The sequence below is a fragment of the Anguilla anguilla genome, chromosome 4 (assembly GCF_013347855.1).
Source record: "Anguilla anguilla isolate fAngAng1 chromosome 4, fAngAng1.pri, whole genome shotgun sequence".
Classification (NCBI taxonomy): domain Eukaryota; kingdom Metazoa; phylum Chordata; class Actinopteri; order Anguilliformes; family Anguillidae; genus Anguilla; species Anguilla anguilla.
In genome coordinates, this window is record NC_049204.1 from 14,352,454 (window position 1) to 14,379,519 (window position 27,066).

Here is a 27,066-nt window from a genome sequence, read left to right on the forward strand (position 1 = left end):
CTGGCGTGCTGATGGCCAGTAGGAAACACCCCCAAACAAAATATTGTCTGCCAATCATCATCTTTATCCACCCTCTTAAAGGAGCAGTCCAGTGTATATTTAATTTACTTCTACACGCCGTATTCGTGGCTATACTGATCATAGATTTGTTTTGTTTCCAAGACGCACTGCTGTCCTTAACTTTTAATAATCTCTATGTAAAATGGGGGACTGCGGGTGAAATAAAATAATAGACAACGTGTCCATTAGAGAACCGAATTCAGATTCAGATATTACTTTTCAAATGATACATTGGTAATTCAATTTCAGCCACAGAAACAACACTTTTGTTCACGCCTTTCTTATGCTTTTACGTGACATGAACGGTAGAGGCCACAGTTGACCATGGTATGACATCTGTGTATTGTAAAAATGACGGATTGATGCAATGCTCTCTTGATTTGTCTTGCTGTATATTGTGGATAAGGAATAGTAATTTCTCCGTAAATAAAGTCTCTTATAATTAGCCATTTATCAGTGTGTATAAACAGTATATTTACTCTGGCCAATTAATAAATACACAAGTTTAAATATTGTATACAGTACAAACTCTGTAGGAATGCCATCATAAACCAAAACTGATTGCTGGATATGGAACTTGTTTATATGCTTTCTCTTAAGTTTTTTATTTCTCTCCAGTGGTTATGAACAGAACTAAGCTGTGCATATAGCAAAATTCTGTGAGAGACTGTGTGTTTTGCATGTTCACAATGAGAATAGCCTTGTATTGTTGGTAGGGGATTTTGTATAGACAGTGTTTTCTACCAGTACAGCATGCAATTGGAAAATTGGAAAATGGCCTCTACTATGGCTGGGTAAATGCACGCTTTTGTTTTTTCCACTAAAAAAATCACAAATAAACCATTGATGTGGATATTTTATTGGTTTTATTATTCACAGTGATCAATGAAAACCACACATTACAGTAAGTTACTACAGAATTACTGGGACTCTTTTTTTTTTAACTGTTGAAGACATTACATTAAATAATGTACAGTTTTGAACTTATTTACTGTCTACTCTGATTATGGCTTCTGCCCCATCTTAAGAATGGCTTTGAAGGAGTCTACACTTGACAGCAGATTGTAGTAAGTAGCTACTTTGTGGAAATACGGAGAAAATGATGAAACCCCAATTAAGGATTATATGAATATATTTGGTGAGATTAAGTTTAGAGCAATGCAAATAATAATAATAATAATAATATTATCATTTTGAGTTGTTCTGTTGAATATTGGTTCTGATTAATCTTGTCTTTAGTCATAAAAAATGTAAAAATATGTATATTGGCAAATAAGGGCTTCTTTCTATATCTCATAAGGGATCAATTAGGCCTACTCTCATTGATAAATGAATCATTTAAGTAATGTCATGGCTTCTGCGGTTTAGGAGTTAGGTTAAGATAGGAGCTCACTGACACCTGGAGTCACAGGTGATTCCACCACATCATTGGCTGCAGTGAAAAAGAAACCCATGGAAGTGGACCCTCTGTTGTAAAATGCATGCCACAGCTTCCTAAATGTGTTTGTTCAGTCCTAAACATAACTGATCATATTCCCTCATTAATACATGTAAGTTATGCTATTCATTATCTAGATCTAACATATATTTCGTTTTTCAAGACCATCACAAGCAGTCATTAGCCTACACGTGGAGGTAGACTAGTGGTATTCCCCCCTCACACACAGCAGCTTGGGTTTAATTGATCAGAAGCAAGAGGGCAACTCGCATGCACGCGTTCAACTTGTAGTTATTTATGCTGTCCTTGAAATGGGTAAGTAAATAAATTAGTGCTCGAATTATAAATCGCATACGTTCCTATAGGCAGAACTGTTGCCATCGTTCATGGTATGAATTTGAAATCTAGGCTACCAATCTTGTAATTAAATTTGAAAAGCCTGGAATGTGGTATATTTTGAATAGCAAATAGATCCTTGCTTGATTTCCATTAGGTCACTGGTGACTTTACACTAGCTTTGTGGAAATGAATGTTGAATGAAACCAAGTATGATAACATAGTTGCAATACCTACAGAAAATCCAAAGGACGGAAAAACAAAAGGAACGTTTACGCTAATGGAATGTTCCTGGCATGAGTGCCAGTCAGTAAAGATTACATTTGCGGACGAGATTGCGAACGTTGCCTGTTTAAATTTATATAATGATGGTATATCTCCGACCGTGTACAAAACTACGTGTGATGTAAGTGTTTGCTGAATTCTAAGGCACAGGTTCATTCAGATCTAAAATTTGATAGCTTGTTTAATTTTTTTTTTCTCATTCTTTGTAAATGTCAGCGACCGCCAAATAATATTCAAATATTTGAAGCATATAAAGCCGACCTGAACACTTGCTTGAATTTAGTTCCGTCTCTTCAAGCATTAGCCTAAATATAATAGTGGACGCCACGGCACTGAAACTATGTCTCGGGCGACAAGTGCATTCAAAAGTAAATGTGTCAAAGTAAATTGCTACAGCTGGCGAGTTGAAATATCATCGCATAAGTTAGTTTTCCCACACATTGAATTGGTGATCTGGCAAAACAAGGGTCAAGTTGGGTTAAATACAACTTGTAGGGAACAGAGTACCTAAAATGTCTATAGTTGTATGGACCTTGGGTACGTCTTTCCAAATCTGTAGCACTTATTTTTTTCATGCTGCACCAGTCTCTCAGTTCAGACAGAATTTTAGCTCCATGCGTATGAAACTCCACAGGTCACTTTTCCTTGCAAAACCTCAGGGCTGGGCAATAGCACTTGATGGTGATTGATATTTTAATGAACTAACCCATTAAATAAGAAACTCTGAGTATTTCAGAGGCCATGGGCTCAATCCTAGGACCCGTCCTGTTTAGTTTAGACATGCTCCTGTTAGGGATTATTATCCGGAAACATAAATTACCACTGTTATGAGGATGATATACAGTATATGTATATGTGACTGTCATGCCTAATGATCTTTGTCCTATTGTCGCTCTTGTAATTTGCATCTCAGACACACATGGATGTCTCATAACTTTCTACAACTGATCTACAACAATCTTGGTCATGGTAATTGATGATGAGACCAAGTGGAAAATGTATGTATCTCATCTTAAAACTCAGGCTTTAAGATGCCTTGGGTGTTTTATTTAATGGCAACTTTGTGCCAAAACTGCTTCATACCATTTAAAGTATTTCCAAAGTTGGGCCCTTCTTTTGCACAAAAGATTCTGAAAAACTGCTGCATGCATCTGTGAGAAGTTGTCAGGATTGTTGTAATAGTTTATTAATGACCTTCCTGGCAAAGTAATACTGTAAATAAACTGACTAGTTCACAATGCTGTAGCCAGGATACTAACTAGAACCTAGGAATCATTTGGATATTTCTAACAGAAATGTAAAGACCTGCCTCTATAAATGTGTGCTTTTCCTTTCCATACTTAACTTTTTAATATAAACTTTTATTTAAAAAATGTTATTGCCATTATACTGCATTTTTATTTCATTGCTATATATAATAGTTCCTATTCCTAAGGAAAAATACATTTTATTTTACTTTCGTTTAGATTTCTTTTAAAATATCCAAAGATTCAGATTCCCTCAGATCTAAAGGAAGCTTATTCCACAGTCTGTGAGCTTATGAACTAAAGCAGATACGTTTTAGTCCTAGCCTTTCCCAAACCGTTGCCACAAAGTTGGAAGCACACAATTCTATAGAATGTCATTGTGTGCTGCAGCATTAAGATTTCCCTTCACTGGAACTATGGGGCCTAGCCCAAACCATGAAAGACAGGCCCAGACCATTATTCCTTTTCCACCAAACCTTACAGCTGTACATCTATTTACTGTGCTTCTGCTAAATCTAAATTTTAGCAGCAAAGGTCATAGATACTACTTTGATTGGGAGATCCAGATAAAGTAAGTTGGTGTTTGTGAGCCAGTAGGGGGCAGTGTCTTCCTCCTCCAATGCCTCTGCAGTAAATGGGGTAATGTGCTTTAGAAGATTCCATCTTCAGGTAAGAAATTAAAATGAGGTCTTGACCCACTGCGGTCATTGAAGTTCTCATGGCACTTATTGCAGAAAGTAGGGGATTTTTCTGACGTTCTGGCTAATTTCCCAACTGGGAACGTTCTCAGCCCGGCCATCAAATTATCCTTCAGTTTAATTTCCTTCTTCTCCACTTAAGCTAATGTCTGATGCTCTGCGGTGAGGATGACCTGTAATTTAAATAAAATATCAGCACTGTGCAGTGTGTAGCAGATTCATTTTTTACACACCCTGCTGGTGGCCAAGTCTTACCCTACTACTTAGTCACAGAACAAGAGGCAAGGAAGGAATGAAGCAGATGCCACACCCAATTTATCAAGTTTCCCTCTCCTATGGTTTGTTTTTTTCCTTCTGCTTTCTGCCCATGGATGAATTGACAGAGTTATCAGATAAGGAAGCTTGTTAAGTTTCCTTCTATTACTACAGCATGTATGCTTGTCTTTGTTCTTTGAAAACCGGCTCACTCAGCTGCAGCAACACATTGTTACTCAAACGTTATGGAAAATGTGTGTACTAGTCTGCCTGTGTCCAATGCAGTTTTTTTTTAAAACTGTGAGGTGGCTTCCTAAGCAGACATTAGTTTTAACTTTTTGTCTTGCAGCTGAAAATGTCCTCAGCCACACATTTTGGCTTTTTCCTCCTGTGATTAATTATTTTGAAATAAAACCTGCCATACATTCTAAGCTCAAGGACAAAGGTCAGATGGCAAGATTTTGGACTGCAAAAGTTGGGCATTTTGTATGTGAAGACTTGAATCTATGAAAATCCCTTGATTTTGGCCAACTGACAGAACTCTGTGCCAGCCTGTCTGAGAGCAAGTTTGGCTCTGTCTGTGTCCTTGTGCTGCCTTTTTCCAGGGAGATGCTTAATCACACTGCCTCTGTGAATAATGCCCATGCCCACTGAGGTCTCGGGACATGTTCTTATTCAGGGCTGGGCCAACTTCTGTCAGCCTCAATTGTTCCTTCAGTGTGGTCCTCTTGCAAGTTCTCGGAATTGCAGAGCGTTGTGGCACTATGTATGGGGGACTTGTTTTATGGAACTGGAATGATTTGATTTTCAAAAGATCTGAAATTGCCCTGTGTATTTTGGCATTTTACAGCAATATAGTTTAGCTGTTTAGACCAATACTCTTTAACTCTGCCGCACTGTTCATTTAAACTCGCAATAGACATTTTATGTAATTAATTTCGCTTCATTGTCCAAATGAAACTAGACCAGGGGTGCAGAACAAGGGCCAATCAGTTTCAGGATTTTGTCAACTTCTGCTTTTAATTAATTGGCTCAGTCATATCAAGTCAACCAGAAAAATCTTATAAGGGCTTTGCAACTTTAGACAAAAGATAAGTGGTAATCCAAAGCGTGAAATTGGGCAGATATCACTGTTAACGTTGAGGTGTGCATGGCCAGGAATGGAAATTTGCATGCTTTAAATGTACATTTTTTTTACATAAGACAGACAAAAAAAGGAATCCAGTGCTGTTGTGCTGCTAGTCACTGCAGGAAGCTGGTCATCCTCAATGTTTCAGGGTCTGTCACTAACGTCATCTGTTTTTCACGACCGAGATGTGGGCATACTGAACTGCAACCTCCACAGCAAATGTGGTTAAATCTTACAAAAGCAAACTGTGGCAGTAATAAGCGTATGGATGGAGTGATGAGTCTTAATGACTATGATTAAGCCTACTTTGGTGTTAGTGCAGAGGCGAATGATGGTAATAAGGCTATGAATGTAGTAACAGTGCTTTAAAACAATGTTTGTGTGTGATCTTATTAAAAGGACCAAAAATACTTTCACATTTCGATTTAATTTTTAAAAATTAGCTATGTAATTTCTAGGCCTGACTTTCAGCGGCGTATAAATTAAAAGCCAGTATGTGTGGATTTTAGGGCATTCTGCTGCATTTATGCTGTCTGTATGCTGTGGGTTGTGTGTTCTAGGGCCTGGACTGGGGATGACCTACACCACTTTTAAAAATGATTTGGCTTTTGACATTGTTTGCAGGTTTGCCCATGTGCAAAGAAATCAGGTGGATGTGAATTATGTTTATTGGATCCACACTGACATTTGAAAAACACTGACATCGATACTTGGAGCATTGATGTCTGTGCCATAGCTATCTTGGACACACTGTGAGCAGCTGATTCTATTTGGGAGGTATTGGCTACTACTTTTGGCTAAAGTGAGATCATTCTCTAGGAGAAGCCTCTGGCACAGCCAGAGTTTTTTCAATCAATTGGTCACGATGATGTAATCGTGAGCTCGGCCTTTAAGATCTTCAGCGTGCTCTGTTACGGCTCATTGGCACATGGAGCGCTGTGCTGAAACCTTTTTAAGTTATAGCACGCTGCTTTTTTAATGTACTGTAAAGTCTGTCCAAAAGCTCATTTGCTGTGTCATGTCACCACCTAAAAAATGCAAAACCACTTGGCACCAAGACAGTGTAGCAAAGCGACCATTTTCCCTCTGCTAATGTTATCCAGATGGATTGCTAGCAATCAAGTTGAAAATGAAAGTTGCTTGCGGTCCCATGGGACTGCTGATTCACTTGTGTGTGGGAGGAACAGATCAGGTGGAGGTAGTGATATTTTGGGAACACTTAGCCATCCTCTTTCTCCAATTATTGCATTGGGGGTGGGGGGCGGGGGAACAAAATGATACAACTGTTCAGTTCCGTCTCACATTTACTTCAGTATTCTCAGACTCAGTGTAAAACAAAATTGTGCTGTCACTTTTTTATTGCGACAGTCACATGTAACCAACAGGCAGTGTACTGTAACTGTTCTGAAAACTTGAAGCAATACTATATGGAATGCGTACTTTGCTACTGACAATGCAGATTGAGCGCAACCAATTAAAATAAGCACTGCTAGTGATCTGGGATCTACTGGCACTTGAAATACTTTAATTGCTTGAAGAACCCCTGATGTAATTATTTGTTCACTGTTCTGGTCTTTGAGGCTGCCTCTAGTGTATTTGTGTGATACTGGAATTGAATCGGGGAAGATAGATCTGAATGTGAGATTTGTCAGAGAAATAACCATAAGTATCAGCCTATACATGGTGTAAGAATGGAAAGTACATAGCTAAGATATTAAATAACAGATGATTTTCACTTGCTGTGAGATCTGAAGGCCATAGCTGTAGTCAAGGTCATAGCTGTTAGTTAATGAGGCTTTTCTCTCTCACTAATTGGCAAGTTGATTGTATAGCATAACACATCTACAGTGCGTGCAGTGTGTGGGTATCATCTTCTGCTTTTCATTTTTAGTTTGTTTTCGTCTATACTACTTTGGGAGATCTGATTTGGGAGCTTTGACTCAGCTGGATCAGATGTCTGTTGGCATGCAGAGGATTATCTTGAAGGGTCTGTATGATCTGGTCCTACTTATAGCTCATAGTCCAGAAATGTTGGGTTGTTTCCCCTTCCTGCTTGAAGTCAGACCGTTTCTTCAGGTCAACAGCTCTTCCCAATGTGTAAGTCCGGAAATGTGGCTGTTCAGAACTCTTCAGCCTTTATGGTATGGAGCTAGATCTTTGTACCCCTTGCTGACAAAAACTGCACTTGTAAGCTTGTAGGGTTTGTAAAGAATCTCCTCCCACCTTGCTTAGGATGTGGAAAGTTAACTTAATTGTCTCTGGTCAGTCACAACCAGCGGATGACATTATTTAACCAAAAAAGAGCTTGTATTCTTTTTTTCAACATGCTGTCTAAAGATCTGATGTGATGGATGAATGTTACCCCATGGAATTTCGTAATATACGTGTTTAACGCGTTTTGGTCATACTGCCTGGTAGCTTTTGAGAGTCTTGGGTGTGGCTACTTGCAGGTCAGACTGGCACGATCTGATCCACAGTGTGACAGTTTATAATGGTAAATCTCAACAGCTATTATTTTTACTTCTTTGTTATAAATGTTTGAATTAAGTCGCCCCATCCCACACTGCAGTACCAGTTTGTGAGATCAAGGAGTAGCACAGGTCCTCCATATTGTCCTGAATCTTTTCACGGGGTTGCAGGTTGACTGCCAATCCATGGCCTGGCAGGAAATTGTGAATGTGAGATCAGGTGGGTAATATCCTGCCGACTGTGGGTCATGTTATGGCTCAGGGTTACCACTCTGTCTCCACCATGTGACCTGCAGGGATTAAAACTTGTATTTCAATGGTTATCCTCCAGGGGTCCCCATAGGCACTCCAATGGCATGGTTATGTGACTAATTGCGCAATTGATTTTCTAATTAAATTCATATATAAAAAAACAATTAGTTGATCTGATATGGGGAGAGTCAGGAAGGAAAGTTCGTTGTAACTCAGCACTTGAGTAGCAGAGCAATTGATCAGTTAAAGCAGAGTATTACACAGTTAACAAGCCAACAGACCCTACAGCTGTCCAGAACCAGGAGCAAGAGCCACTGCCTCAAAGACATGCTTTTTGTAGCATTTAAACTTACACCCATGTTCACTTTCCTTCCTGATGGGCAACTAAAAGGACTGCACATTCTCTAGTTCTTGCAGTTACTGTGTACGTGAAACTTGCTATGGCTGTGTTGAATGTAGTAGAAATGTTAGCCCTGGCAACTAGCACAGGACATGTCAAGTCTGGACACTGGCCTGTGATTGTTTCCAAGGGAAGATATCTGCATGCCAGGAAATCACTGGCAAAGATTTCACTGCATTGCAGCTTGGCTAAACAGTTGAATGAATTGCTCTTGAAAAATGGAAAAGGACATTAAGCTATCGAATGAAATCCCTTGTCTAATCCAAAATCATAGAGCCGATCACCAATTTCACCGAACAAGCTCTTGACACAAAGGACTACCTTTGCTGACAAGTTCAGTGTACTGGTCTGTGTTTATGGGAGTATATCCCATTCAAGGTATCATTTTATTTTTATCTGAATTCTTCTAAGATCCAGCAATAGTTAAGTGCACTGAAACTACACAGAAAAGGTTTTAGGATCCACATACTTTGTCTTGAGTGCATGATCATGGGATTATTTCTTTTTTCATATATTCTTCTAAAAGTGGAAGGGATAGTTTACAGTATGCAGAACTGGCAAGTTTTTGCTTTAGATTGTCAGATGGGCATCTAAGCACTTTCTTATTTTAAAATGCAATGGAAATGATTGCTGCTGTTTTGCCTAGCAGTAACTAAGTACCTTGAAATAACTGAAATAATGAACCTTACAATCAGTGCAGGAATTAATTTCTGTCTCTCCTGTGATGGACTGAAACAGTTAGAAAGAGCTTATAAACTGACCATTGAACAGCTGTTGAAATGCTATCAATGCTTCAGTCCAGCTTAAACACTAATTGATTGAACAAAAAAAAACAAGTTTACGACTGCAAGGGTTCTAGGTAGCAATGATATCTGCTTGTGCAGGTCCCCACATTAACTAGGAAGAACAGAATAACAGGAAGGTGCAAAACTGCTGCTGTAAGGGATTCATGGGTATTTTCAGCAAAGACCACAGATGACAGGATGCTGAAAGGTAGCTTCATGTTCTACAAGCTACAATGGAAGGAAAAGGCTTTTCAGTGGCAAAACCACAATATTAGCTGCTGGACAATACGCTTTGATTGTTTGTTAGGCATGTGTATTTGCTTGAGTGTTGAAGCATTATCAGATTTGTAAGTGAACAAGAAATTGGCAGTCTGAATTTGGAATACTGTGTGGAGGCTATATTTGTGTGTGTGTATTTATGATGCATGCAAATATATGCTATATAGAATATGCACTCACAGACTTAACATCAGAAAATGCAACGCAGCTGTTGTAACACTCATAGCTGGTTTTTCTATATGAACTTATGTTGAAGTGGTTTTTTGGCCCCAATGCATTCTCCCTGGATGTGCAGAAATGATCCATGACATGAATGAAATATTAATCATCATCAAGGTAACCCATCTCTGAATCCCTTGGACCAGGTCTCCTTTTGTCTCAGGTTCCACTTGGATAAATACTTACCTGAATAAAAACTGCATTAAAACAATTTTCTGCACTTTTTCTCAATACAAATTATAAATAAAATAAAATAAATATTTTTTGTTAAATTAAGATATTCCATAAACCATATTCTGATGGGATTAGTTTCCCCAAGAATGTCCTGTGATTGGAATCATTATTACATCTGTGATTTTAATCCCCTCAGAATCAGTAGAGCAAATATACGAATATACAATGTTTTAACTAAATCACAGGATCCAATGTAAACTCAACATCCAACACTTTGTATAATTTCGCCCCTGTGTATTTTCGAGGGAAGGAAATGTGAATCATTCATCAAGTGTGTGGTGTTGGAATTTTGTATAAATTCATAATGCCAAAGTAAATTAGACTGTAGTTACATATGGTAAACATATTTTCTGCCCTGTGGTGAATGTGTTTTCAGCAGTAGCACCCATTCTTGGTTTTTATAAGGTTGCTGTGGCCTAGGAGACTGTCTCTGTTGGCTGGCAGACATCGTAAATTGCTGCTTGAAAATTAGATGTTTTCATCAAATGGGCAGACTTTCAAAAAGACAGCAGTTGGCGTGTTGCTTTTATAAGTTTGCTTTTCATTCTCCAAAGGCCATAAAATGATTCAAAACAATTGTAATGAGCATAACATTTTTTCTGAGTTTAGTAGGAGGGTGCAGTGCATGTTATTTGTCTCTTGTTGATCCTTCCTGGGAGTGGCGCATCTCTGCAATTAGTGCCAGTTTTATGTTCCTCAGCACAATGAAAGGGTCTACTCTTAATTGTCATGAACAATTACTTACTAAAATATATTTACATGTATATATATTGTGACCGGAATATGGAACAATACAATCATGGTTCCAGGTCTGCAGCCTATTCTCTTACTGAATGGGTACGGATTGTAAATGTTCTGAAGCGTCAGCCACCCCCAATAAATCCTATTGGTCCATTCCTCACTTTGTTCTGACATGTTTGATGCAAAATGATTGCCTGAATTGACAGTTGACCATCACCATACAATGCACTGGTGGAGATTTCATGAACCACTGAGCATTGCAGGTAAATGATATTAATAAAAGGATATCTTCCTCTTCAGTAAAGCCCCTTTCCACCAACCCGGAGCTCTGGTTAAAGCAGGGATGTACAACTCCTTTCCTGGAAGGTGGTCTTTGTGTTGGTTTTTGTTCCAACTGATTACCTTATTTTTTGTGTACAGCTTTGTGTACTATACTTATACCTCTGTACTTGAGGATAGTAAAATGTGGGATACACTTGCAGTCTGTGCCTGCAGCCGGTGCTGGTACAAAGGTCAGATCAAGATATGATTGAGCTAATTAAATAAGAGCCTTGTTAGAGACTTAAGAGACTTGTTGTGTACCCCTGGTTTATGGTCATCTGTCAATGAGAGTTCATTTCTGAACTGGTGTTCAGAAGGTGGAATAATGGTTATCAAATGAATGAAATTTGCTTTGTGAATGTACTGAATTCTTTGGATTAAGCTGATGAAGGGTCTATGCATGGCCTCTGAAAGAGTATGTGCTCTACCTCTCATTTACAGTCGCATCTGAGATGCAAATGAAACTGTAACGGACTGTGGTTTAGAAGGCTTACAGTAAATGTTTGTAACTTCGAAAGTGCTGGCAAAGTATGCCAATTTAAAGACTAACTGTATATTAACTGGACTTCTTATGCTTTGCTGTAAATAACCTTAACAGCACTCAAGGCCTCATTGCAATTTATTTTGTATGTGTTATGAATAGCTTGAGGTTTGTTATTAGCAATAGCACCAACACACCTTTTGTCGAATTTCAATAGCATTTTTATTTTAATTTCTTTCATAAATGGAAAGTGATAAAGAGCTTGATGATGTAATTGCACATGGCTTTCCAGTTTGATACCTGTTTGGTTGGCTGGTCAGTCTGAGATTTTCGCTAAAGTATAAACCACTAAATTCTTAACTGGGAAAATAAGTTTTGTTTTTCTCCTGTTAAATAGCCATTAGCAGAGTGGTTCCCGCTGGAGCAAGGCAAAGTGCAGTGACTGCAAATTCACCAGCACAGGCTTGTCGTTGTCACAGACTGCACTGTGGAAATGTGCACATAGTGAAAGCCCACTAATCCAGTGGCAGGTCTGTGGAATGTTGCCTGCAGTGCTCTGCTAATGTCCTGCACCATCTCCCCTACCTGCTGTCCTTGCCTTAGGATTTGAAACTCCCAACAATAAATCCCCCCCCTAAAAACACATTGGAAGTGACTGCCCCCTCTCCCATTCCTTTATAGATGCCGTTCTGGGACACTCCAGCCTTGGGTTCTTGCTTGCCTCTGGCAAACTGGTTCACACTGGGAGCTGGTTCTGAAGTATCACCTTTACTATTGGTATACAGCTCTCGGACGTCCAGAGAAGCACACTGGGTCATTAAGAGATCAGCTGACTTTGATTCACTTTAGTTGGGTAAATGGGGGAGACGCAAAAATAAGATTTTAATTTGAAAGTATTTCTTAAAGGTATTCAATGTGGGGTTTCTTAACAGCAAATTGCAGGGCGGAAAATCAATTTTTTGTTAACTGGACAGTGGAATTGCTAGAAATGATTTGAGAATTTCTCCTGTGAAATTTGACTTCAAAAAAAATTTGTTGGAACAAAGGATGTTGCAAAGAGGTGAGTTGTCCTCGTCATGGACGTTATTTTGTTCCTACCTTGGTGTCCAACCGTTATAATTGCATGACAATGTGACATCAGCTTTTAACTACCTTTTTGAAATATGTTTGTATTATTTCAGGTTTCAGTGTGCTATTATGTCCTTTATCTACTCGTGCAACTGTTCCACTTTTGAGAAAAATGATGTTGAGCCTTGGTTTGCTGATTTTTGGTTTTGTTGCTGTCATGAGTATTTTTTTCCTTTTTATCTCCAACATTGAGACCTACAAATGCATACAGCCCCACACTCTTACAACTAGAGATGCCATAGTAACTGATCCAAGATCTTTACTATTCTGGTCAACAGAATATTGTCTAGGCCATGTGCCTGATCTCCTTGGATATGTACAAAGCTGTACAAATCTAAATGGCCTTGACTGAGGTCTTTGGAAGAGAGGGTGAGTGTGAACTAGTGCCACTATACTAGGGTTGCCAGATTTTTAAAACTGGCTGTACATAAAAGTATCTTTGCCGTATAAATTGCTGGCAATGTAGAATTTGAGTTGGCCATGCTTTACCAAATGTCTCTTTCCAAAAATCCATGTAGCAAAACAATAAACCGTAGATAAAGACAGTGAGTCCACTATATCTACTTAAGTAATTCTTGGCTTCATGATATGCAGAACTTTTTTTGTGTTATTATATTGTCATTAGTGTGTATGAGCACAGGCATGGGCACATGCATGTAGAGCTTGTTCATAAAAATTAGCATTTTGTGAAAGAAAAAGGGAGGGGGTGGGGGCTTTTTCCAGAATTTGAGCTTGGGGCTCACTTTTCTGTCATTTCCATGCGATCCAAAAAAAACAGTCTTGTGTACCTATTTAACACAAATCTAGATAGTGCTCAATAGGACCTATTGTATTGACTTGTGTTTTTATCGCTGCTCATCATGATCAAAGAGGGTATGGGGCTGTTTTTGTAATGTAACTATATGCAGCCTTATCAAATGCCACAAAATAAAGAAAACCAATACATTTTCCATAATGTTATTGATATTTACAGTAAATTTTACAATTTTTAAAATAGATTTTAGTTGACTTGTCATTAACCATTGACTGGAATTTAAATCAATATAAACTCAGTTAAATTGTTTTTTGGTGTGTAAATGATTTGGTCTGTAGTCTTATGTCATCTACACCCCCATTTCCTTCCTCCTTTGTTTTCAGTGTGCTTTTACCTCTAATGATTGAAGCGATCCCACTGTGTAATTTAAGGAAAACCACATTATCCCACACAGTCAAAAAAAAAAAAAGGAAAACAACTTCACCATAAAGTTGTGACGGTACTTTCTGCGGTTTCTATTTTACTCATAAACATTTATGAAGCTTTTTCAGGGTTGTATTGCAACCCTGTGTGTGTTCTGTGGAACTACACACTTATTTTTCAGCATGACTTCAATCCACCTTGTGCACCCCTGGGGGCTGCTTTTCCTAGTCATTGCCAGTCTAAATATGGAAAGGCACGTCCTCATCCATACTCTGAATAACTTTGGTGGCTTTACCCTTCGGATACAGAGAGAATTTAGATTGTGCATGTGAAATTTTCCAGTTCCTTGCTTTCTTGCCATTTTGGTTATGATTTTTAAGGTAAATTGTAATTTGAATAATTTTCAGTGGAAAAGTACAGTGGGGAGAGCATAGGCCGCCCATGAGCCCTGTCTTTTAACAAGTCTGACTTGGTATATTGTGGAGAAGGGCCAAAAATAATTACTTTCTAACTCCTTTTACTACAGTCTGTAATAAAATTTCAGCTGCTGTCTTTAGTTTAAAAAAATGGGTGCTCTGCTCTGTTTACTACTTTTGCAAACTTGTTTCTATTTAAAATGTATGGTGCAGTTTCACAGCAGCACAGGCTAAATATCAGTGATTGAGACAGCAGATGTCCTTACTGCACTTCTGTGCTAACCATATTCCAATTAGAAATTCAACCTTAGGTCCTCTCAAAGCTTTTAGAAGCCTAGTGACATTTTTGCAGTTATTTGCAAAAATGTACACAAACAATATTTATGCTTTATATAAGTGCTTTGGTATGCTCTAACATAGATTAGAATAATATTATAGAATATTAGAATAAGAATTATATTTTTGAACAGTGTCTGCACACACAAAACTGTTCAATGTTTGTTAATCTTTTTGCTTTGTATTTCCAAGACAAACTTTCTTCTCCCTAAAAAAAAAAAAAGAAAGAAATAAAAATAAAATTTTTTTGGTTAATGCCATCCACAGCATGACAACACTCATCATAAATGAGCTAATATGAGGTCAACTCTAACTACCTCTTACTTTCCTCATTCAAAAATTAATATTGGACAGGAAATTATTAAGGATTTACAATTTAATTTGTAGTTGTATTTTGTCCAACTGAGATTACTAAAATTGAAGATTAAGGATGAGTAAAACATACATTTAGCAGTTTCATAACACAAAATACATCCATTTAAAAAATAAATAAATAAAAAAGTATCCCTGAGTTACTGTAATAATCATAGCCTGCTTTAACTGACTTATGTCAGCACTGGATTGTGAGCAATAGAATATTCAAACTAAACCTTGACTGCGCCTAGTAATTACAGAGCATGTGCCAAGTTTAGTATAATCCAGGTTAGGGCACAGTATAATTTGAATTCCTAGAATGTTACAAAGTGAGCATCGGTATAATGCAATTGTTTGTGTGTCTGAGGTTTTGGATTCAGTGCTGTTGAGTCATCTCTGGTCACATGGCTACTTGTCAGAGGGCTGGAGGAGGAAACCTAATCCAGAGGAGGAAGGCTTGAATTATCAGTTGGTATTTCAAGCCGACAAGCGCATGGACTGTGTTAGCGAGGGACTGTGTGCACAAAGCCGACAGAGACTGCACTCTAACCACAGGCTTTTCTCTTTCTCCTGCTCTCCCTCCGCCTCCTCTTCTCTCCTCGCGGTGGCTTTTGGTTTTCCACTATGATGTCAGCTGTAGCCCTTCTGCAGTAAGCAATAAAGGTAACTACTTCTCTGTACAGTGCACTGTGATTCACAGTCTGGCATCTTTTAATGTTTTATTTTTCATACTGTCTTTGTAAATGAGTTTTAATTTACTAATGGGATGTTTTTTCTAAAGTGATTTGTTTGTTTTTTTGTTCATGCCTCTTGAGGAAAACTAATGTGTGCTTTCTTTGTCTCTCTGAGACAGGTTTCTGTCGTTTAGTATTGTGCTGCATGGAAATTCTATCATGAAGGAATCTGTGTCACTAAGGGAGGGGGGTGGGGAGATGGGGGGGGGGGTTATCAACTGATCCAGGTTTTTCTTTTGGATAGTTTCCTGTGAGACATTCCTCTTCCAGTTCAGCATTCTTTCACACATGCGCATGCAAACTGAACTCTCTGAATACACATGGCAAGCTATGACTTATGACTCTATGAATTATGAGACTCTTTTTTTTGCTGCTCTCTGAAATGTGTGAAGTCTTGGATCCCTCCCTTTCTCCAGCTCTCTGGGAAAGGAGGATATTGCAAGGTCTTGCAATATCAGTTTGCAAGTTATAGGAAAGCATTTGAGCACAACTTTTTTCATCCTGTGATTCCTCCAGGAAAGACGTGAAAGGTAATTGTTCTTTGTAACCTGAGCTTTAGCTTTAAATGTTAGGTAAGAGTGAATTTTGTGACCTGTAGTCCATGTATTTAGTATTGGTGAAATGGAAACCAAATTAAGAATTTGAACATTGAGAGATTCACTATCTCCATTTTCTTTAGCTGAGGTTCTAACAGGTTCTGCAACAGGAAACTTTGCTTTACATTCAATGCCTATGCCACCTCACTACTTTCTGAAATATTTTTGTGTTTGGGTTAATTTTCCTGAGTATCACTCGGTAGCCGACTGATTTGTACTGCCTTCTGGAGCCATTTGATAATGTTGTAACTTGTCTACCCTGCAACTGTCTGCTGAGAGGAGACAAAACAACTCTGGCTTGTGACTCCAGTTATGCTGTCAAACCATAAATATCTTTTTTTGAATAGCTCTCAGACCATCGTGATGTGCCACTTAATGTTTTAAAAGCTGAACTGTGCAATACACATTACCATGTATTTCCTTGAGCGGACTGGTCAGAGGGGCCAGGGAAAAGGCTTTGTTGTGTGGCTAGATCTCGATGCAGAGGAGTGAAATGCTGAGTTGACACTGTCCTGTCTTTCCAAAATCAGAAGCCCTATAAGGCTTTATGGCCTATTTAAGGTGTATTGATTTGAATGCTGAGGAAATTCATAAGCACTTCAAAAGGAACTATTAATAAACTGGAAAACCTTCCTGACGACCATTTTATTGATTCCATTGCGGGCTATTTTTAGTTGAGGGGCATGGACTGCTGCCCTGGTCAACTGTCAGATAGGATTTGCGACTGTCTGATTGTACTCTCTTATCTTGCTTATATTTAATCCTGGCATTGGAAATAACAGCAAGTATATAATTGCAAACAGAGAGACTTTGTTAAGGGTTATGAAAAATGCAGATCTAGGGCAATGATTGCATTGATGTGTGCATTTGATGGGGAAACTTAATTGCTGTTGGAATGAATGTGTACAGCTGCCAGCATAAACATTACATTTTGTTGAAAATGGGTAGGTTATGAGCTTTTGAGATTATGGCCATAGAATACAGAGAAAGCTAATGGTTTCTTGAGGAAGTATCCTAAAACAGTCCTCATTTTATTTTTGTGAAGGAGGAACTTCTCTTAGTTAAAGTCTTTTACAGTGGCAACACTTGCTTACCGAAGACACACCTATCAGGGACACACACTGTCATGCAGAAGTTTTCCTGATGATCTGGTCATCTGTACACAATGGTTGCTTATAGGCGTTGTTACCATTTTGTCATTTGTTTGCATCATTTATCCATGTGAAGTGTATATGCTATCAATTTTGCACTACAGAATATTTCCATATATATATATTTAAATCAAGTTACATTTCAAATGCTTATCCATGCAGCACAGCAGCACATGGTTGTATACAGTTTGAAAGGGTCTTCTCCGCAGTACATTTTCTGTCAGATGCCTGGCTGTCATGTTTGAGGAGGGGGCTGGGGGGTTTAAGATCAGCTAGTTATGTTTCAGGCAGTCTTTGCTGAGTCATTCTGTCCAGCTTCACAGCAAGTGATGCAAGAAAGTAAGCTGAAGGAAGGAGCCGGGTGTGGCCAGTCTGTCCTGTTGCTGTTGCGTCTTGTACACCACCTACTTACTTGAGCGATTGAATCCTTTGTTTCTGTTTCAACAGCTGTTAGAGTAGGTTTCCTTTTACCATGGGGGCTTTTTATGCCTGACCTAGACATTTGTAGTAACCTAATTGAGTATTTGGTTCAAATCTTTAAAAAAATGAAAAATAAATAAATACAAATTCCCCTCTAACACAAGCCTTTATTTGGGAGACTTAAAAACAAGTAATTTAAGTCATACGGTTAGCACACAATTCATCTGCTCATGCCATCTAATGTCCTAATGTCTACTAAGTCCCTTCCAGTCCCAGAATTATTTGTTGATGTGCAATATAAAAGGCACTGCTTGTACAAATATTCTGTCAAATACCATGCTGCACCCCGCCCTACACACACTCGCACACACACACACCTGAACCCATAGCAGCTCTTACACCCTTGAGGCATACTTTTAAATTGCTTACAACTGAATATGAATGAATTCTATGAATTGCCATAAGGAATTTCCAGGTATATCTGACTGATCTAGGCCAAATGTAACTAGAAGTGAACAGCACCCACCCATCCAACCAGTCCAGGTGGCTCATGCTAACCAAATTGAATTGAAATGAACAGTGAGCTCTGCTCTGTCTTTTCAGTTTTTTGTTTTAAATTCAAGCATGCCAATAAAAATGTAGCATGGGAGTCCACCCACGGCACAAACCACCATAAATGGGAAAGATATTCCACAAAACCACATTATAAAATGGCATGCACTGAACATGTGCATTAAGGTACCTAGTGCCACCACTGAATATACCTACGTAGGTCTCTTCACCCAAAAAGTTAATTTTAAAAGACAAGTAATCAAGTAGAGTCAGGGATCAGCAACTCACGGTCCTCATGGGCCAAGAACTGCTGGTTTTCCACCCTCCCTTTGCCTGGGACTCAGGTGTGAAGACAGTCTGGCCAATCAGTAGCACTAACTACCTGGGAGAAAAGAAAACCAGGGCTGGATTTGGATTCGAGGGCCAGAGTTGATGATCCCTGAAGTAGACCCTGTGTACAAATCAAAAATGTTTACTAGTGAACTACATTAGTAGTATGACAAATATTATCTTTGCCAAATAAAAATGTTATTACCTACACAAACCTCCTAGAAGCTCTCCAGTTTACAGTACGCCATGAGGTACTGTGCTCCTTCCAAAAGAGATCGTCCTCTCCCCTATGTCCGGACCACATTTTTTTTTGCTCGAGGGTCATCTCTGCTGGGAATTTTTGGCATGCCTAAAAATATAATGTCACAAGAAGAAAATATTGATTGTACATTGTATGATGGATTACCAGTTTGTATAAGTGCAATTAAGAAACCCAATGTCGACTCCAAAGTGCTCCATACTAAACTGTCATACTGAATTGATCGTCATTGTGATTTATGGTATTGCCATTGATGTCAAAGTTGCATTTCATTGCTGTAATAAATACCAGAATAAATTCTTGAACTTGATTATCATTACAAAACTTTGCTCAACTGCTGGTTCCCATGCCCCAGTATCAAATGCCTCAATTTTCACTTCCAAAGTTTGGGGTAATTTTCCATTTTGGTTAAACTGATTCCCACTTGCATCAGATCAAATGCTAATATAATTGCTGCTAGCAATTCAACTTTGAAAAAAGCCCAATGAATTCCCCAGTTCTGCAGCCTCTTTCTGCATTTCACAAACTGCCAGCAGACCATACAATGCACAGCATAAGTAGATACATGAGTATTTTATGTTGAAATACCTGGCACATGGGGACAATTGCTGCTTCTCTACTCAACTCTTCTTGATTAGATGACTTTAGCAGCCTTGCTGGCATGACCAGAGTAATTAAATAGCGGCTGTATCCCTACTGCTTGGGACTTGCATCGTGCTGCCCTAATGCTCTTTTGTGGGTTATAAATAAGCTGAAATCACTTCCAGGCTTCAGTTATTAGTTTTTGCTCTGCGGAGCCTGAGAGGGTCACCAATCTTTATCCGACCCTCTTACTCACGTATTACTTCATCTCCTCCACATTTATGCCTCATGCCTAGAACCACAAGAAAGGGTTAGTTCTACCTGAAGGAACCTCCACTGGTGCCTTTCAAACAGCTAAAGTTTTAAAAAGCATAAGCAAACTTAACATTAAGTTGTTTTAAACCCAAGTTTCACTGTACCAAGAATGTGGAAGATTCTGAATAGGCTGACCGTCCAGTCACTGGTTGACTTTTATTTTGATATAAATGGCATGACATTAATGAGCTCCCTGCACTTTTACTAAGCTGTACCATCCTGCGCACGGCAGTGATGACCTTGCTAAAGTAAATATTGTTCTGGCAGTCCTGTTGTGGAATGCTAAGGAGGTGTTTAGCTAATTCCAAAATATTGTTCAGGAGTAGTAGAACACTCTTTACAAGTATGTTAAGTGCTAGGAGTCCTATTTTACTTGTATTAAAAAACACATCTATTGAGAACTAGAGGCATTCCCAGAACTAGAAATGATCTTAAAGTACACCAGGATCAATGACAGTGCAAGCAAATTTTTCCCTGATCTTAAGGAAAAAACAAGAATCTGCAGACGCTGTAGCTCTCCAGGATGAGGATTGAGTATCACTGCAGTAAAATGAAATGCATTCGTATGAAGCAGAGTTGTCCAATCTTATCCGAAAAGGTCTACTGTGGGATCAGGTCCCAACCCTTAGCCCGTTTGTTGCTATTTTTCTGTCTGGTCCCAAAATGAGAGAAACATTTGCTTCTCTCTGGTTTAGTGTCTGCCGCGACTTCCCATCTGAGTAAGAACAAAGGCCCGGCCCCATTCCCCTCCATTATTACAGCTCCTTCAAATGTAACTGCAAGGTCTCTGCCAGTTTCATCAGCTCTAATGCATACCGCACGTAGAGTTAAATCAGGACCACGTGCTGAATCTTATCTGAGTAATTTCACCACAGTAGCAGTCTTATCTTGTTATCAAATAGGCCTTCCATAACCTTCCATGATTGTGGGGGAGTGTTGTTGGGCCGGTACCACTTTCGCCTCTCCAGAAGTAATCAACCATGCTCAGAGGTGACAGAACTGACAGTTTGCCAGCCAAGCTTTAGTGGAGCAGCACTTTTTTTTGTATTCGCAGTAGTTTGTCTGTAGTGAGCAGTTTAACTGTTGCTTCCATATGCATGCCATAAAGCTGCAGTAATGGTCTGATTCTTCCAAATTAGGGGAAGATCTCTATTTAATCCAGCATTAAGATTATTTGTGTGTGAAGTGTAATGAGAATATTTTCCAAAGTTCATGTAAATTATTGGACTAGGAGGTTCCAAGTAGTTGAGTGAGAGTAAGGGAATCATTACTTTTTTTTTTTTTTACACATTACATTTATTTAGCAGATGCTTTTATCCAAAGCGACGTACAAAAATGCATATCATGGTCATTGGACAACTACAAAACACAGGTTCAATAAGGTACAAACTGTCCTTAAATTAAAATGTATGTCTGTCTGTCTTCAGGTTATGCTGCCCAAAGGTTCCCCGTTGAGTCAGAGTGAGAAAGAAAAAGGCTAAAAGACCCTATCCCCTGTACCTACGCTACTTCAAGAACAACCACAGAGACCAGAGGAGCCATGAGTACCTCGAAGGTTACCAGTGAGGTCACCGGTGCTGTGGCTTCTGTCATCCTCAATGTGAGTACACCTTAATCCTCTACCTCTGATACCATTTCATTCTACACTAGCAAGAAAAACCACAGTGTGGAAATCCAAGCGGTAGCCCACAAAACTTGTAACGCTTGTTTTTGTAAAATTGGAAAAATGCCCATCTGAGTACACCAGATTACATCAACATTTGAGCAACTTTTGTGACCTTTCCACCCGTTCACAATTGATATTACACCTGAAAACTAGTCACCTTGACTACACCTGCTCTCCCCCTTTAATAAGCTAGGAATACAACAACAAAATAGAATTTATTGTAGTACTTCATGTTCTCATGATTTCAGTACCATAAACATATTTGGCGATGGAGAACAATGTCCCATTTAAAACCAATTAACTCTGCTTCCTTTACTCTGAAAGGTCCATCATATCCATGGTAGGTTACATGAGGTGTTCATTCTCAGTAGAGGGGTAAAGGGAATATGTAATATTTGACAAAATGGTTTGTATTTGTGCTTCTTTTACAAGCTTGTCTTGGAAGGGAAAAGCAACAGCCATGCAAAGAAAACTATTGTGACAGTCATGTGATGGGCAATTGACTTTTTTTATAGGCTACTGAAAGTCATTGTTTCAGTCTTTTTCAATTGCCTTTTTACTTTCTTTTTCCAAGGTCACCTCATGACTTTCACTTTCCCCTTGGACTAGACTTGTCCAAGTTTGCAGGAGTCATTCAAACCTCTCACCTTTCCTGTGCATGAATGCAGTTTTTGTCCCTTCCCCTTCACTGCTAGTGTTTTATTTTTTATTATTTTTTATATTTAAACATTTTGAGAGTAAGATCAAGATTAATGCTTCTGAACAGTTTGGTTGCTTTTCACTGGATGGTGAAGCTTTGAGCCAATAAATCAAAATTAATTTGGGGCCAGTTACAAAATATCTTGAGGACTGGTTATCCAAGACCCCATTCAAGTCAGAGCATTTGGTCTCAAAGTTATTTCTGTTTAGCACACAGCAGGGTCATTCCTCTTACCGACATGATGATGAATGTACAGCTATGTGTTGTTCTCAGGTCCCCTAATTTCATCAGCACCATGTCGAAGAAAAGCCAGGAAGGCATTTGTGCTTTTTTTTTTGAGTCTTTGCAGTGGAAGCAGGAAGTGAAAGCATTTGTGGATGAAGCCGTTCCTCCCTGGCGCTTCCTGCAATGTCACAGTGCACCACACACAATCCAAAGCCCCGATCTGCTTCCTCTAGCTTTCTGCTCAGGATTTCCCTTAGCGCTGCAGTTTTCAGCAAACTGGTCAGCTGATCTTTACTGCTGTGTGACTCAACGTGGTAGCCCAAACTTGTGGTGTTTCAACCTTCAATCAGCTTGGTTTTGCAGTCCTTCCAAAAGGTTAATGTGGCTTCTAATCAAACCTATTAAGAGATATGTTATCTCACATTAGCATGTTGAAATTTGTTATCTGTGATTGTCCTCTGGAGTAGTTTTATCCATTGGCTGGGTATTTCAGTGTCAATGTCAGATTAGTGGCCTTTACGCATATAGATTGTCTGTTGCCCATTTTGCTGCGCATACGTCAGTGTAATTTAAGGGTAAAAGAAGAAAATCTGCACAGGTTTAAAAAGGCGAATGGCTGATTCAGTGACAACAAAGCACCCCAGAAAAAGTAAAAGCATAAATAAATAAAAGGCTTGGCTATGGATCCCTTCAATAAGCTTCCGTATTGTCGAGCATACCTCTGTGCTTCAGTTACTCAACTGGCACCAGGGGAGGAACAGAGAAGCAGCAGTTAGGGAGTTAAACAGAAGGGAGTTACTACATGATCAGTAGTAATTTCATTAAACAAAAGAAAGAACACAATGTTTTAAAGATGTGAAGTTAATTGCGCCACAAAATTAGAGAACCGAACTGAAGTGGTGTGCATATGCCACTCTTACAGGCTGATGCTACGGAGGTCTGTTGTTTCAGCAGATAATCTATATATAATCTATGCTATAATTTGGACTGTGGAAAAACAGCCAATAAATGGGGAAAAGATGTAATTGTGAAATGTCACCTTGCATATTTATGTTCAGTTGCTTGTTAATGAATCTGCATGATTTGGTACGTTTGGTACTCTGGCTTCAATTGTAAAGTCCTAGTAGTTGTGTTGTGTTGCCTTTGCTTTGAAGATGTGTTATTGCAGAAAAATGGTTGTGTCAGGGGACATGTCAACATAATGGCTCTGTAATCATTGCTATTACATCAGTACTGTTTTGAGGGAAATATGGGCAGTGGTTGCATGCTTAGGTTTCCTGGTTAATTGTTTTTGGGTGTAGGAAGCTACACGTGAAAAGCTATGGGGATCTTCTGCATTCCATAGGGGCAAGCCATAAAAAGGTGAAGCATTCACACATCCATATGCTTAGTTGATGATGCATTAACGTTGAAGCGGTATATAATGAAAGGAAATTCTCTCACGTTGCATTAACTTGCAAAAGTTCTCCTTTTTTATAAGGTGAGCTTTCTGCTTTCAACATATCTCAGAACTTTTCTGAATTTCTGAAATGGCAGCATTCTTGAACGCAGGAGTCCACCCATCCTTACTCCACTTGAATTGCCTGAACCACACATGCATCCCACCGCTGGTTATGCTTAGTACAGTGAGTAGCATATATAGAAAGTAGAACATTTTTCATACTTTGGTTATCCCAGAGATCTGTCAACAGGGATCAGAGAAAGAGACAGACAGAGGTCAAACGAAGTCCCTGACTCTTTGCAGCGTAATGGGAACCTAGCCCATGGGGAAACTCTAACTTTACCTCAGAGCTGGCAGAACCTCTGACCTTTCCTTGTCCAATCCTGCCCTTCGCACTCGGTGATAAATGGCAATGTTAATATTAATAGGATCTCCTTGGGATCTGTTGAAGTTGGGACACTTCAGCCACTTAGGAGCTATGGTACGAGTCATGTTAGTGTAAGGGAAACAACTCTACTGTGCATGCAGCAGTCTTATTTTGCAGCGCATGTTCACACTGCCATTTACTTGCATCTATTTTGAACGCCTCGGAAATTGTGTGTACGTGGCCCTAATCCACTCCAGAAAAGCTAGAACTGAAGAAAGCGAGTATCATAATTCATCATAATGGTGTGTAAGCATATCTTCATACGGAATACACATTCTTCAGCCAGCCAGGCTGTCCGCCAACCACTGCAGTTTCCAAACATAATTGGCTTTAATGTGGGGAACATTTTCCGAGTGAGAATTGGGCGAGTGGCGCTTGCTAAAGCAATTAAGGCTGTTGATTGGCTGTGAGGGTTCTGAATACACGGCTGTTGCCATCAGTCAACCGGTAGGTACAGCACATACCTCCTGTCTGCATTCCCTAGATTTATAAATGGACACGGCACTTCTCATTTTTGATTGCGGAGCATGGAGAGGCATATTGCCTGTCTATGGAACAATTGCTACTGACACATTACCAGACAGGCTGCTGTTCCAAATGCCTCAATCTTCCCTGGCTTAGGGAGTGGATTCATGACTCTGTCAGCTGCTGGATTAGTGGGTGAGACTGCAGGGCGTTCCTCTCGTTGTGAAGAGCCAATAAGAGACTGCTAGTTATCACAACAGTGCATCTCTGGGGTGCTGGCGCAAGGATATCATGACAAGGAACTACATGTTCGTGCTGATGATCTTCAGGTTTGATGTTAGGTCTTTTTGCCCTAGAATGATACAATGCAGAAATACATTTTATACCTTTTTTGATTTTTTCACTTGAACCATGTTGGTAAGACGCATTGCAGAAAGAATTAATTAATTAGAGAATGAACTGTAGTGCTCCCTCCTTTTTTAATGTCTTCTCATTTCTCCTCAACTGAACTGAAGAGATGTATTTTAATATTTCAGCATAAGTTTGATGGATTCATCAGTTTAGTTATTGGACTGACTGAAAGCCTTTTGAAGCATCCATTTAGTTGTCTCTCACTTATAAAATATGGGACTGGAGGCTTGGGAGCAGGAGCCTATGGTCAATAAATTAACCAAGTGACTGAATGCATAGTCATATTCTAAAAACAAACATAAGCACCATGGTGGTGAAATTAATCCAATCCAGAGCCACTCAATTCTGCTCCACTCCCAATGACAATTTTGATTTCCTGTTACATGACCTCAATATGAAAGAAATCGATATTCTTTTGAATAACCTGTTGGTCAAACATCTTCAGCGTATTCATTTATTTCTTTTTTGCATTGTGAAATGCCACTGACGGACTGTGAATGTGGTGTCTGCCCACACGACCGTGCTCCTCAAAAAAGATATCCGTCAAGCATCAAGCCTTCCTGTGTCATTGTAATGAAAGTGGCAGCATATGGCGTGCTGATAAAATGGTTGTTTTACAACATGATGTCTGTAGCATTTCTGCGGGCCCAGAAGTTCAGTACTGATAGCAGGAATCCGTCAAAGATAAGTATGTTTGCTCTACGTCCATGCTGGAGCTGTTGTCAGTCCTCTTTCCATGGAGAAAGCAACTGTTGCTCCCAAAGGTTAATCATTATCCCTCTAAGCACAAATTGAAGAGGGAGAGCACCACTATTGTCTGGGTCTGAACACAAGGGAGCCCTCACAGCCCTGCCAGTCTGTAAATATATTTTGAAAGGGGGAACATTGTAAAATTAACCAATATCCTCTTCCTGTAGCTGGGAACTGCTGAGACCATGTAACCAGACCAGTAAAGGGTTATGAGGCTGAGTTTCTCAGTTTTATAGGGCTATGGAACAAGCAGCGTGGTCAACGTTATTTTTGTCCCTTGAAAATAACCTGTAAAGGTCGGTCCGGACTGACCTCCATCTGAGTGGAAGTGGGAGGCTGGCTGAGGCTAAATGGACTTCCTATACAGAGAAAAGGTGAGCATGTGGGAGTTGCTACAATTATGGAGCAGTGTGGATTTGTATAGATGGAGATATTTCAAGAGTTCAGGGTCACAAGTGGAAGTCTGATCCTGCTGAATCCCTTTCACTTCCAGAAATTATATCATAACTTCTGAAATTATATCATAACCCTCTGTGCAATATACATATTGCCTTAGTAATAACCCAAGGAATGCAGACAGTGAAATGTGTTTCTCTGTGTGTAAAGGGTATAGGATTTGTAAGCATGAATGACTGAGAAATTTAGAACATTTGCTTTGTAGCGTTACGATCTTATGGCCTAAGAAGTTTCTAGGTTAAGTGGTGGTAGCTTGGGTGAAGCAGTCCCCTTCAAGTGTCAAGCCTTTTAAGATCAATGAAAGGTGATTTAAGTATGACTTAGTACCATCATTGTAGTTTGCTGCAGGTCATTTTGCAAGGCTGGCAGACATGTTTGACACCTTGATAAATGTGTTAAATGATTCAAGCAAGAAACACTACTCTTTTCAGTCCAGATGATCCTTCCTTGCTAAATGTCAAGCAATTCCTTGGCTAATTTTATGCTATTGTACATCTTTATTTCTCTTTTTAGATCTGGGTTGTTTACATCATGTGCTATAAGCTTT

General features: G+C 39.2%; 1 protein-coding gene across 8 annotated transcripts in view; it reads left to right on the top strand.

The window, feature by feature from the left end:
- The first annotated feature begins 1,535 nt into the window (after window positions 1–1,535).
- slc4a2b (solute carrier family 4 member 2b) overlaps window positions 1,536–27,066 on the top strand; it is a 57,475-nt gene continuing 31,944 nt past the window's right edge. For 2 of the 8 annotated variants that reach the window (XM_035412590.1, XM_035412581.1), the window contains exons 1-2: window positions 15,501–15,702; window positions 21,406–21,578. In XM_035412590.1, the coding sequence (XP_035268481.1) occupies window positions 21,519–21,578 (60 nt within the window). In that variant the 5' untranslated portion in view covers window positions 15,501–15,702; window positions 21,406–21,518. Of the gene's footprint in view, window positions 1,814–12,418; window positions 12,689–15,499; window positions 15,703–16,283; window positions 16,304–21,405; window positions 21,579–26,112; window positions 26,438–27,066 lie in introns of those variants that run through there. The other 6 variants (XM_035412582.1, XM_035412583.1, XM_035412585.1 and 3 more) reach the window with 6 other exon arrangements.